The 15,198-nt window shown below is 33.9% G+C and overlaps 1 protein-coding gene across 1 annotated transcript in view; it reads right to left on the bottom strand.

Moving 5' to 3' along the window:
• LOC127835653 (E3 ubiquitin-protein ligase mib1-like) overlaps positions 1-10,020 on the bottom strand; it is an 83,436-nt gene extending 73,416 nt beyond the window's left edge. Inside the window, exons 1-6 of the mRNA XM_052362091.1 lie at positions 9,876-10,020; positions 8,398-8,481; positions 7,235-7,363; positions 5,758-5,841; positions 2,379-2,446; positions 1,691-1,856 (exon numbers count right to left, since the gene is read on the bottom strand). Coding sequence (XP_052218051.1) covers positions 1,691-1,856; positions 2,379-2,446; positions 5,758-5,841; positions 7,235-7,363; positions 8,398-8,481; positions 9,876-9,982 — 638 coding nt within the window. The 5' untranslated portion in view covers positions 9,983-10,020. The remainder of the gene's footprint in view (positions 1-1,690; positions 1,857-2,378; positions 2,447-5,757; positions 5,842-7,234; positions 7,364-8,397; positions 8,482-9,875) is intronic.
• Between the last annotated feature and the right edge of the window lie 5,178 nt (positions 10,021-15,198).

Here is a 15,198-nt window from a genome sequence, read left to right as displayed (position 1 = left end):
CATTAACTGGGTAATAAATAGATGTCTAAACCGACTGATATATTACAGCATTTGTCGTGTATCTTCTACGTTTTTATTTAACTTTAACTAAATGCCCCTACTTGCTTAACAATATTTTTTCTGTACGATGATTTTTTAAAGAGTTATTGGCTCAATTTCGTGTTTCATGTTGCTTAAAATTACTCCATTAGCAAGTGTACTGACAATCCAAACGCTTCTACCTAAAATCAAGATAAAGGGATTTCACATTGTTTAGGTGAGGTATAGAATATTGTAACAGTTACTTAATTATATAAAAGAGGAATGTATTTAAAGAAGATACCCGACGTAGAAAATAGATTTTAAATGTAATGGTTTGCTCTTAATTTAACATGATTATCAAGAGGATTGGCTACATCACTTCCAGGATCTAAAGTGTGTTGGTCTCTTCTTATGTCACATTACTTTACGGACCCAACATCTTTAGATATTAATACTGAATGTAACACTTTACAATGGGTAACACGGTGTTTATGCAAATAGTGCTCTCTATTACTAACAGCTGTTGATGAATTTGCTCGGATATTGAGCGAATCTTAAGTACGACATAGATCATTTACATATGATTTTTAAATATGTTTGGAAAATCCAGGACGTGGACGATGAAACGATAATTAAATTAAAATTTAAACGTCGTGTTTTTGATTAGTAATACATACATTTTACGTTTGATTTGTGTATACCTAAATTGCACGATGATATTTGTTGAGTAGATGACATTTTAATTAAAGAAATATAAAAACTTGACTTAATACAGAACGATACGTAACCATTATTATACTCCCATAGTGACGAATAATATTCACCGTCGCCGCATATCGTAAAATGTACTATGTCTAATGAAACGGGGCATAATTTCTGTAATTTCTAACTTTATATCTTATCGAACAGTTCTTGCAACTTTGAGTTATTCACGTTGATCGTTGTATGAGAAGCCCTCTGACAAATGTGTGCCTTTCAACAGAAAAACAGACAGAAAGCCGGACAGACAGACTGACGGACAGACGTTCAAGGTGATTCCAGTTAACCCTCTATTACTTTGAAACGGGTGTATAATATTCTGCTCAAAGTGTATAATTATAATCATGATATAATCGAAAGTCTATGCTGTGAATGGTTTACTTTATAATGTGCAAGAGTGCCTGAAGACTAGTTTGTTTCTACGTACAGACAGACGGGCAAACAGACAGACGGAAAAACGTCCATGGCGATTCCAGTATAGCCCCCTACTTTGTAACGGAGGTGTAGAGAGTCATAGTTCAAATATTTTGCTTCAAACTACAAACAATCAATCGAATTCGGTAGACACAAACATGAACCTTAAGAAAATAGAATATATGACAATTGTCCATCAGAGGCAAATCGTGTCTCGGACTGTGAAGACCATGTCTTCGGTATTGTCTAGTATTGTGTAGTTTCATATATCTTCAAGAGATGTGTAAACCATTAATATTTAAGTTTGTATTACTAGTTTTATTAAGTATTTTTACTCAATGCCTTTTTGTTTGAAATGAAGTTGTCGACGCTCTTAACAAACGTGTATCAACATTTGTTAATACACTGTTAATCATGTTTATGTTCAATAAACAAATGTGTTTGTGTTGATTCGTTATTTGATTAATGAAAAACAAACGACATCGTATGAACTTACGGAGGTTCCTTTTTTATGAACGAATGCGACATATCGTGCTGTTCTCTTTTTTCCTCATAGCAGGTGAAACACATGTCATAGTCGCGACAATCACTGCACTTCCAGCGAGTTCCCCGTATTGGAGCGACATGGCAGACATCACAACCTATACCGTAATGAGGCGTACCTGGTAAACACAGATTAAATATTATGTCAGGAACTGATCTAACATGACATATGTAGATATTTTCTATGGAGAAATAATGCTCGTACAAATACCAACTAAGGAACACACGTTATCCTGAATTGATTGAATTAGTTTATCAATGAAAATCCCGACAAATTGACTTTGTATCGATGCTTACGCGCGTTTGAAAGTGTTAGCAAGAGTGTGTGCAAAATACTTATGGAACTGAATAGTTCTTATTACAGGTGGAGTAAATACATTCACCGGTTTATGTTAGAATGGAAATGGGTATAATATTATAGTTGTTTAAAGCTCGATAAACAACGATTTATTTAAACATATTGCATTTCAATGTTAGCATTTTTGTCGTAACATGAAAAGATTGCATCTATATACAACTAACGCTAGTGATGCGTCTTCATGTATACACAATTATTTTTAATGTTTAAGACTTGAATATACGTCTTTATATACGTATATAATTATTTAAGGAAGGTTGAAATAAAAACAAAGTATCCGAACCTTTACTGGTTGAACGCAATAGCGACAGCGTTTGAAGTCTTCTTTTCCTAGATCCCTCCTCTTGATCTCTTAAAATATTATGAGCCGCGCAATTGAAAAACGTGGCTTAATGCTTATGCGTAAAGTCTCGTCATAGATTAACATGTGCAGTAAGCACAGGCTTATAAGGGACGAAACTTTCTGTTTAAATGAAAGGTGTCGTTTAAAGGAAGTATGTTTTAAACAGAAATTCAGTCTTGACGGGAAGTGTCGTCCCTGATTAGCCTGTACGGATTTTACGCACATGCATTAAGCCTGGTTTCCCCAGAATGCAGTTCAATATAAATAAGAATTGTCGTTTGAAAGTCAATCTGAATGACAGAAACATATATTTTTCACCAATTTTACAACACTCCGATAAATAATAAAATTGTAAATAATCACAGCAGCGTATTCAATTCTTATCGCTATGCTTACTGAATAAATCTTTGTCATTGTTAACTGTTAAGAAGAAGAAAATAGTTTGTATTTCTCATGACTCGCAAAAAGGAAAGGGACATATTTTTGCAATTATTTTACTTGTAGTGCTTATCAGAACTGATTTAAATGAGTTGTGATCATCATGTTCAACAGTAAATGTTAAGTAAAACATGTCTAAGTTGTCACCTTGCAGCAAAGAAATAATCCTGTTTTGAATTAAAAAACCATTTATTCAAATGTGTCATATCATGCGATATCATATTATATCATGTTATTACAGATAAATACTTAAAAATTGTATTGTCTTTGGTTTACCCACACGCTTTAATTGAGTTCTTACATAATTGTCACAGTTATTAAGTTTGTTCTTTTACACATAGCTTGACAGGCTGCAATATTGATGCATAATCATTGAAATGCTTACACGAATGGACAACTTTAAGAATTACATACTTTATAATTGATTCAGAAAACATACAAACACATCTTACTATACATGGGTGATGCCATACTATACATTGAATTGTCGTGTATCATGACTTAGCATTGAATAAACCCATTAATGCATAAATATTATAAGTTTTAATTTAATTATTTAGATTGCTTGTATTCAAAGCCTAAAACTAATTAAAACACGCTCAGGGTTGGTCCTTTGCAGAACAAAACATGCGATATAATATAATTTCTAGCGAACTCGAAAGTAAAGCAAAATGAACTGTTAATTGGAAGTTTTAATTTTTGATATTTTGTAAGTAATGTAAAGTGTACTGTATGCTTAGTGGCAGTATCTAATTTACTGAATTTCGTGTAATTTAATTTGTATTTTGTATGCATGTGTACTCATGCTTTTATTAACAGAGAGTAACATGTAATATTAACGAGTGTTGCCGCCCAGATATAGTCCCGTGTATACGGTATAATGCACGTTTGCGCACATAGCCGATACCAACTGCATAAACTCTGCATACAAGACAAGACAAGAGTGTATTTGTAAATAAATGCCACCGGCCCAAAAAGCAGAATATATAAGTAACAACATATTATTTTTGAGTTTTGATACATCCAATTTAAACATCAATTTTGATGTACATATTTCTTTTTCATTATTTCGTTTACAAAAAAGGCTATGCTTTTTAGTTTTCTTTCATAAGAAATTTGCAAACGATTGCAAAAATACAATACCTTCAAACAAGTTTGTTTGTCTTTCGAAACACTTTTCTTTACATAAACAAGTGGTTTAAAAAAAATCAAATTTAATAGATGCAATTATCCAGGGAAAAGTATTCTTTTCCTGAGAAACGGCTCAGTTGATATTCAAAAATAATTGCTAAACACGAGTTGTTTTTTTTGTAAAGCTGTTACAGGCAGTGTACCCCCCCCCCCAATAGGGTGCATTGTTGCTCTGTAGCTCTTGGTGATAATTATTATGTTAATATATGATGAACATCGCTCGCAAAATGTAGGAGTTGAAAACAGAGACTTGTATATGAAGTTGTAATGAAAAGGTAATAACTGCCTAAAAGATAACGCCATTGTGCGATCTTATAAAAAAGCTACAGCATTTGGAGATAACAAGTTAGACTTTAAGCGCACTCCCGTTCCCACGACTTAATTTGTTCATGCGACTTGCTAAGGCGATCCCACGACTCACTGAGTCATTCCCGCAAGTCAGTTTTGTCGCGGGACGTAACATTTTATTGAACTACGTGAAAATTCAATTGCAATCCCGACCTTAGTATGATGTGTACTTAAACAAGCTCGTTTATCCGTATTTTAGTCAAATTATCTATAAGTATATAACTAATTACAATACTGAATTGTGAATTTTATAATATATTTCAAGCTGTGTCTAGCGGATTTGCTTTTGTCTGATTCAAAATGCAAAGTGTTACTATTTGATTGAGTCGACAATATTAAGTCCAACTTGTACATGAGTAAAACAATAGTCTCAAAACAATGTAGATAAATATATATTAAAAGAGTGTAACAAAAACATGAATAGTGCACCTCATCATCATCATCATCATCATCATCATCATCATCATCATCACATCATCATCATCATCATCGTCGTCGTCGTCGTCTTCGTCGTCGTCGTCGTCTTCAGCATCATCATCATCATCATCATTATCATCATCATCATCATTATCATTATCATCATCATCATCATCATCATCATCATCATCATCATCATCATCATCATCATCATCATCATCATCATCATCATCATCATCGTCGTCGTCGTCGTCGTCGTCGTCGTCGTCATCATCATCATCATCATCATCATCATCATTATCATCATCATATATCTACATATGCAGCGAATCGGAACAATTTAATCTCCAAAAGAAAGTAAAACACACATTATAAGTGTGAATATTTCGTAAACATCTGCCCATCGTTAAGGAGGAGACGTTGTTCAAATTGAAAGTTAATGCTCGGTTGAAGTCTGACGACGCACGACACACGGTGGCCCAAAAAGCTCACATTGCAATGGCGAGCAATTCAAATTTAGTCTGACAAACTTTTCACTCGCTGCTCTCCCTATACTCATAGTAAACATATTGATCACATAATTTGTGCAGCCCTTTTATTTTTCTGTCAGGACAACATTTTCCCCCATGCCTGAAAACTCAGGTTAGGGCCATCTTTGATTATTTCATACTCAAAATATTGGTTAATCGAAATTAAACAACGCTGTACCGAATGGTATTTCATATAAGCATCACATCTAGTTTATATGTCAATATTTGTTTTCCGTCTTCTGGTCTTAATTTCCATTGGATATAATGGATCTTCAACAGTTAAACACAAAGTTGAAAAGGTCCATTTTTCACGAAATGAAAAAAAATGCATTTAATGCAAATCGCAAATGATCGATAGTTGTATTTGAGATTCAGATACTTTGTATATATGCTACCTTAATTTCGAAGATTGCACAGAATTCTCGGGTGAATCTGAATCGCTTTCTTCTGAAAGTGGTCGTCCTTCGTGGTCTGTTACACTAAAAGTGAAAATGAGATTAGTATACAGGTATTTACATACGAAAGTAAAAAAAATGGAACGTTTGTAGAAATTATGTTAAAGCTAATGACAATTCAGTTTAAGTGTCTAAACAATGTACCTTTACATTGTATGAATATGCCTGATTCATTCGAGACCTACCGCGAGTTGTTTACAAACCCTGAAGCGGTCAGAAATTGTGCTAGCAATCTTATACTTAAACATCATTTATTTTCTTTAAAGTAATTTCAATGCTAATTTCATATAATTCAAATAAAACGACTACGGAAACAAAGTGCTTAGCTTCTCGATAAGTGATAACGTGCAAACATGAGACTATAAAAATAAGATATACATCGATAATTTGTAAAACCATTTTTTGCAACAATCGCATCAATGTAAACTAAATCAAAACATTATCAACGTCGTTTAAATGTTGGCATCACTAAGCATAATATATATAAAATTAAAATGAAACTTATAAAATACATAATCACCATGTCGCTTTTGAAACAACAGCGAAGTCGTTTATTAAAGACACCTGTAAACATATTATACTACTTAGAATAGATTACAGATTAGCAATTGGTTCCTTGCCATAAATTAAGGGCCACAAAAGTGTGTATGATAGAATTGCAATACTGCTGCAGTTTCTCGAGTTTCACTTCTTTATATTGCATATTTGATGACATCGAACTTGCTGTGAAGTTCTGTAGGACTAGAAGTTGAATGGGATTGCATAATCAATTTTGACAATGCCATTGTGTATATTATCTTCTAAGCTATTACATATACCTTATCTATAACTTATAAATAAAGCAATTTGCTGATATAATTTTAATGGCGTCCGAATAATGTTTTTGATCAAATCTTACGAACGGTTTATAAACGCGTGCACACATGTTTTATCATGGAACCAAGATGACCTCCATAATATGTTGAATTGTGAATTTTATAATATATTTCAAGCTGTGTCTAGCGGATTTGCTTTTGTCTGATTCTGAATGAAGCACGATATAACCAATCTTTAACACTCGAATTCACCAAGGCTTCAATTCGATAGGCATGTTTAATTTGTATAACGTTCAAGTATTCAAGTAAATAACATAAACAGTATCAGAGAAAGTTTAATGTTAATATTGGCTAATATTACACAGTGTAGAAAAAAAAACATGATTTCCTCTAAGAAAGGTCAATTCATATGTGGACTTGCGTTTAAAAACTTTGTCCACATTGTGAACAGAGGCGGTGAACTTATTTTAAACTGCATGATGAATGATGTTGTTACTGTCCGGAAAAGCTGTACTTTTTCGAGTGTAACGTTTTATTTTGAAATTGGAAGACGAAATGTATTGCCAGATGTACGTGATTTATATATTTTAGTGTATTTGTACCGTTGTCCTGACTTGCAACATTTAAAGCATCTGGAGAGTATCGTAGGTTCTGAAGCAGATGATGCTGCCGTTTCTTGAGAACGCGAAGACCTTCGTGACGATGCCATCGGGGATTCTTTACCAAGTGTGCTAAAACGAATAAAATAATTCATTAATAATGCATGTTATTTTAATAAAGTTGACATCCTGATTGAGTAGGTGACATATGGATAAGTATTGGTTAAATATGATTAAATAACTTCACATTGCATGTACGGAAGTTTCTAAAATGCAAAGTGTTACGATTTGATTGAGTCGACAATATTAAGTCCAACTTGTACATGAGTAAAACAATAGTCTCAAAACAGTGTAGATAAATATATATTAAAAGATTGTAACAAAAACATGAATAATGCACATCATCATCATCATCATAATCATCATCATCATCATCATCAGCAGCAGCAGCAGCAGCAGCAGAAGCAGCAGCAGCAGCATCAGCAGCATCATCATCATCATCATCATCATCATTACATCATCATCATCATCATCATCATCATCATCATATATCTACATATGCAGCGAATCGGAACAATTTAATCTCCAAAAGAAAGTCAACCACACATTATAAGTGTGAATATTTCGTAAACATCTGCCCATCGTTAAGGAGGAGACGTTTTTCAAAATGAAAGTTAATGCTCGGTTGAAGTCTGACGACGCACGACACACGGCGGCCCAAAAAGCTCACATTGCAATGGCGAGCAATTCAAATTTAGTCTGACAAACTTTTCACTCGCTGCATTCCCCCTATACTCATATTTAACATATTGATCACATAATTTGTGCAGCCCTTTTATTTTTCTGCCAGGACAGCATTTTCCACCATGCCTGAAAACTCAGGTTAGTGCCATCTTTAATTATTTCATACTCAAAATATTGGTTAATCGAAATTAAACAACGCTGTACCGAATGGTATTTCATATAAGCATCACATCTAGTTTATATGTCAATATTTGTTTTCCGTCTTTTGGTCTTAATTTCCATTGGATATAATGGATCTTAAACAGCTAAACACAAAATTGAAAAAGTCCATTTTTTCAAGAAATGAAAAAAAATGCATTTAATGCAAATCGCAAATGATCGATAGTTGTATTTGAGATTCAGATACTTTGTATATATGTTACCTTAATTTCAAAGATTGCACAGAATTCTCGGGTGAATCTGAATCGCTTTCTTCTGAAAGTGGTCGTCCTTCGTGGTCTGTTACACTAAAAGTGAAAATGAGATTAGTATACAGGTATTTACATACGAAAGTAAAAAAAATGGAACGTTTGTAGAAATTACGTTAAAGCTAATGACAATTCAGTTTAAGTGTCTAAACAATGTACCTTTGCATTGTATGAATATGCCTGATTCATTCGAGACGTACCGCGAGTTGTTTACAAACCCTGAAGCGGTCAGAAATTGTGCTAGCAATCTTATACTTAAACATCATTTGTTTTCTGAAAAGTAATTTCAATGCTATTTTCATATAATTCAAATAAAACGACTACGGAAAAAAGTGCTAAGCTTCTCGATAAGTGATAACGTGCAAACATGGGACTATAAAAATAAGACATACATCGATAATTTGTAAAACCATTTTTTGCAACAATCGCATCAATGAACTAAATCAAAACATTATCAACGTCGTTTGAATGTTGGCATCACTAAGCATAATATATATATAATTAAAATGAAACTTATAAAATACATAATCACCATGTCGCTTTTGAAACAACAGCGAAGTCGTTTATTAAAGACACCTGTAAACATATTATACTACTTAGAATAGATTACAGATTAGCAATTGGTTCCTTGCCATAAATGAAGGGCCACAAAAGTGTGTATGATAGAATTGCAATACTGCTGCAGTTTCTCGAGTTTCACTTCTTTATATTGCATATTTGATGACATCGAACTTGCTGTGAAGTTCTGTAGGACTAGAAGTTGAATGGGATTGCATAATCAATTTTGACAATGCCATTGTGTATATTCTCTTCCAAGCTATTACATATACCTTATCTATAACTTATAAATAAAGCAATTTGCTGATATAATTTTAATGGCGTCCGAATAATGTTTTTGATCAAATCTTACGAACGGTTTATAAAAGCGTGCACACATGTTTTATCATGGAACCAAGATGACCTCCATAATATGTTGAATTGTGAATTTTATAATATATTTCAAGCTGTGTCTAGCGGATTTGCTTTTGTCTGATTCTGAATGAAGCACGATATAACCAATCTTTAACACTCGAATTCACCCAAGGCTTCAATTCGATAGGCATGTTTAATTTGTATAACGTTAAAGTATTCAAGTATATAACATAAACAGTATCAGAGAGAATTTAATGTTAATATTGGCTAATATTACACAATGTAGAAAAAAACAACATGCTTTCCTCTAAGAAAGGTCAATTCATATGTGGACTTGCGTGTAAAAACTTTATCCACATTGTGAACAGAGGCGGTGAACTTATTTTAAACTGCATGATGAATAATGTAGTTACTGTCCGGAAAAGCTGTACTTTTTCGAGTGTAACATATTTTATTTTGAAATTGGAAGACGAAATGTATTGCCAGATGTACGTGATTTATATATATTAGTGTATTTGTACCTTTGTCCTGACTTGCACCATTTAAAGCATTTGGAGAGTATCGTAGGTTCTGAAGCAGATGATGCTGCCGTTTCTTGAGGACGCGAAGACCTTTGTGACGATGCCATCGGGGATTCTTTACCAAGTGGTGGTGGTGGTGGTTGTGGTGGTGGTGTTGGTGGTGGTGGTGGTGGTGGTGGTGGTGGTGGTGGTGGTGGTGGTGGTGGTGGGGGTGGGGGTGGTGCTGCTGGTGGTGGTGGTGGTGGTGGTGGTGCTGCTGCTGCTGCTGGTGGTGGTGGTGTTGGTGGTGGTGTTGGTGGTGGTGGTGGTGGTGGTGTGCTAAAACGAATAAAATAATTCATTAATTCACCCATTTTCCCCGTAACAAATATTTTTTCAAGACAATAAATAATATTTAACAATAGTTTAAAATAAAATCAAAACGAATGAATACGGATAGTTGATAAGTTTATTCATATGTTTTTTCATATCTTTTTGATCTTTTGTCCAAAATATGTCCGCAGTTCAAATATATCACCGTATTGATAAATTTTTGACCGCAGTGACTAAATTGTCAGCGCGGTGACAATTTTGTCACCACGGTGATTTCTATATTTAGCTGTTGGCGTATATGTACTTTGACCCAAAGGGTATGTCATACGGGTATGACCTTGGCTATGACACCTTTATACATGTAATATCATGTTATAAGCTTTTGTGACCCTTAACCTATTGACCTAAACATGGATTTACCTCTTAATCTTCCTCCATGTAAACATAAAATATGTTGCATGGCTGTAAGTCAAAGTATTCCCTAGATATCATGTGGAAACAATTTGTCTACAGTCCAACCAACAAACGGACACAAAGGACAGATGCAAAACAAAATAACCCTGCTTCTTAACCCTTTCCCACTCAAAGCAAAGTGAAAATGGCTATGTGCAAACAGTATAAAACCAGAACAGCGTGAGAGTAACTCGCAGGCTGTTCAGGCTTTATGCTGTTTGCTGCTAATCAGTATCTAAGGGTTGGAATTGAAGCGTTTAAAACTTGAATGTAGTAAGATAAGTCTGTATTTAAATTTAACGTTCTAAGAGACTCAAAAGAGCGTCAAAATATGTATCTTAGTGGTAAAGGGTTAAAAGAGGGTCCTCTTTTTCTAAACACAGTCTCAGCATGAACAATCTAGCCTGTGATGATCAGTGGCTTACGACATGAAACTCATGGTTTAAAGTCTCAGCATGAACAATCAAGCCTGTGATGAGTGGCTTATGACATGCAACCTCATGGTCTAAAGTCTCAGCATGAACAATCAAGCCTGTGATGAGTGGCTTATGACATGCAACCTCATGGTCTAAAGTCTCAGCATGAACAATCAAGCCTGTGATGAGTGGCTTATGACATGCAACCTCATGGTCTAAAGTCTCAGCATGAACAATCTAGCCTGTGATGAGTGGCTTATGACATGCAACCTCATGGTCTACTCTGTCCCAATGTGTTGTGTTGTTATTTTACCTATTGTGATTACTTTGCTTTTGTTGTTGTCACAAAATATATTTGTGGAAAAGAAAAGAGGCCATTGTAAATTGTTTTAAAGGAGGATCTGAGAGATTGGTTTATTGTTTATTTATGTGATATTGAAATACCATACAGGTAGCAAGCCTAGTGGCAATGATTTTTTTTTTGGGGGGGCGAAATAGAATAATAATTTTGCAATTTACTTTATACTACACAACATAACAAAAATTACAACTTTTTAAAAATTTGTGGAAAATATACTTTAATTGAATTCGCATTTTTTGCAAAAAAAATGGTTAAATGGCAGCAAAGCAAGAGCCAATCGCTGTTCATGAGCTATTTTCACATTCAAATGTTAATTTCCTAATGTTAATGAAATCCAAGATGCAAAACATGTTTATGATTATATTACACATATTTTTTTTACAGTATTAAAAGTCTACTTAATATTGAACACAGTGGACTGCACATTTTCAACAAATATACACACATTTACTTTTCTAAATTATTCAATAAAAACAAAGGTTTAAGTATTGTTGTGTTGTTTTTTTCCTTAAAAAACACATAATATCCACCGCATGAAATGTTTGTAAAAAGTTTTTTTATTTTAAATCACATAATAGTGTTAGTAAATATAAAGAATAACCTATTTTTCTGTTTATCATACCTCTACGTCCCCGATTTTAAAGAAATAATGACAAAATTGCTAAAAAGCTCCAGTTTAAGCAGGAATGAAGATGAATTTTGTCGTTTGACGTGTTAATAATGACGTCATGAGCACGCGCACACTTAATATTTGCAAAAAATGTGTTTTTTTACTGTTTGTGCTGCACTTTATGTTTAAAATATATGACATCTTTGTATCAAATTGTTTGTTTTGTTGAAACTGATTCCATTGTACTAAAAATGATTACTTTATAGCTGATTCCGAGTAATATGACCATCCTCCACACATGACGTATATAAGAACTTCATGTTGACCATGATATAAATAGTGAATATATGGTTGGTTTTTATTGCATATCTGAATTTAAAAAAAACTTTTAACAGCATATAATTGAATCAACTGTTAAGGCAAAAGATGCACCTTTAACGCACATGTGTGTTTTTTGTGAGTGCGTTTTTTGCTGCCATTCATGTGCATTAATTGTGCGTTTTGTGTGGGTTATAACTGCGCTTAACGTGAGTTAAATGTGCGCTTTTTAAAATAAAAAAGCGCACATTTAACTCGCTGAAAAGCGCAGTTTTAACCCACTTAAAAGCGCACATTTTACACACATGTGCCCTTTTATGTGGGTTATAACTGCACTTAAAGTGAGTTAAATGTGCGCTTTTTAAATTAAAAAAGCGCACATTAACTCGCGAAAAGCGCACGTTTAACGCACATAAAAGCACACATTTAATACACATGTGCGCTTTTATGTGGGTTATAACTGCGCTTAAAGTGAGTTAAATGTGCGCTTTTTAAATAAAAAAGCGCACATTAAACTCGCGAAAAGCGCACATTTAACCCACTTAAAAGCGCACATTTTACACACATAAATGGCAGTAAAAACGCACTTATAAAAAGCGCACATTTAACGCACATAAAAGCGCACATTTAACACACATGTGCGCTTTTATGTGGGTTATAACTGCGCTTTAAGTGAGTTAAATGTGCGGTTTTAAAATATAAAAGCGCACATTTAACTCACGAAAGGCGCACATTTAACACACTTAAGAGCGCACATTTTACACACATAAATGGCAGTCAAAAATGCACTTATAAAAAGCGCACGTTTAACGCACATAAATCGCACATTTTACACACATAAATGGCAGTCAAAAACGCAATTATAAAAAGCGCACGTTTAACGCACATAAAGCGCACATTTATCCACAAAAAGCGCACATTTTCTTGTTTGTTTGTTTTTGTTAAAAACTCACTCGTTAAGAAAAAGCGCACATAAAACGCAGTGCCAATACCGCCACGTTTAACACACGCAAAACGTACTTAAAACGTACATTTCACACACTTTTTTGAGAAGGGTGATTACATCCGCTAGCGTCTATGCATATTTACACATAAAAAATAGTCCGCAAGTAAGCAACAAACAATAAAATTTAAACGCTCATAATTTAACTAAATAAAAAATATGAAGCAAAAAATAGAGACTTACAATTACAATTTCTGCACTAAAAACGCATTACCAATAATTTTTATAATAACACATTAAACATGTACATGTACTTCCAAGTACACACCAACCGCTATTTTTAAAGCGAATGTGTAGAGTGAAAATCTAAACAATAAAGACAATAACTAAATGGAACGGGATTTTAACATAGTGCGCAAATTGGAAGTGATAAGAGTGATTTATTTTTCAACTTGTCCATCTCCGTAGTATACATTTAGTAGTGAGATGTAAACGGTTTCGCTGCGAAGGCAAAGTGGGTGGAGAACACGACTGCTTGTGGATTTTAAAGAAATAATGAACAAATTGCTAAAAACGCTGCAGTTTAAGCAGGAATGAAGATGACTTTTGTCGTTTGACGTGTAAATAATGACGTCATGAGCATGTGCACACTTAATATTTGCAAAAAATTTGTTTTTTAAACTGTTTGTGTTACACTTTATGTTTAAAATATATGACATCTTGGAATCAAATTGTTTGTTCTGTTGAAACTGATTCGATTTTACTAAAAATGATTACTTTATAGCTGATTCCGAGTTATATGACCATCCTCCACACATGACTGATATAAGAACTTCCTGTTGACTATGATATAAATAGAGAATATATGGCTGGTGACTTTTGATATCACATGATATAAAAAGTCACCAACCATATATTCTATTTATTATGCCACATTTAAGTAAATAAGACAATATTAACAAAACAAACAAAAACAAACAACCGCTTAACTTCATTGATGTACGGTAGTAAAATATACAAATTAGTAGCAGCCTGATTACATCCGCTAGCGTCTATGCATATTTACACATAAAAAATAGTTCGCAAGTAAGCAACAAACAATAAAATTTAAACGCTCATAATTTAACCACATAAAAAAATTGAAGCGAGAAATTGATACTCAAAATTACAATTTCTGCACTAAAAACGCATTACCAATATTCTTTATTATAACACATTCGACATGTACAATTCCAAGTACACCAACCGCTATTTTCAAAGCGAATGTGAAGAGTGAAAATCTCAAACAATAAAGACAAAAACTAAATGGAACGGGATTTTAACGTAGTGCGCAAATTGGAATTGATAAGAGTGATTTATTTTTCAACTTGTCCATCTCCGTAGTATACGTTTAGTAGGGGGATGTTAATGGTTTCGCTGCGAAGGCAAAGTGGGTGGGGAACGCAACTCTTGTGCTTGTGGATTTTGAACTTTCTAAGGAAGCTGCTTTTGTGCAATATTCAGCAATTTTGCAAGCTGTGTGTTTGGAGTTGGAGATATATATTGCTGAGATTAATGATGTGTACGTTATTGTGACCAATGATATGCATGATATTAGTGGGAGAGCATCCTGAATCCCACATAGTCTGTGCAACCATATGTTTCCTGGTCGAGTGGTTGGTAAGTTTCATCGTTATACATACACATTATACATGTTTCATTATTTTTGCTATTTTTAACACCCATTTTCATTCTGATGAACCAACGGTCAGTGCCAGTAGTCCTTCTGTCATTGGTCTGTGTGCTTGTTGAAAATAGAATGGGACGTTTAGCTCCGAGAAGCAATGGGGCTATTTTTTGGATAAAATTTCTGGCAGTGGGCTTTTCTTATCTTTGAGCAGCTACCTTTGTCCCGTCATTTTGTGAAAAAA

The sequence above is a fragment of the Dreissena polymorpha genome, chromosome 6, assembly GCF_020536995.1.
Source record: "Dreissena polymorpha isolate Duluth1 chromosome 6, UMN_Dpol_1.0, whole genome shotgun sequence".
Classification (NCBI taxonomy): domain Eukaryota; kingdom Metazoa; phylum Mollusca; class Bivalvia; order Myida; family Dreissenidae; genus Dreissena; species Dreissena polymorpha.
This window is presented reverse-complemented; position numbering and strand designations above follow the sequence as displayed.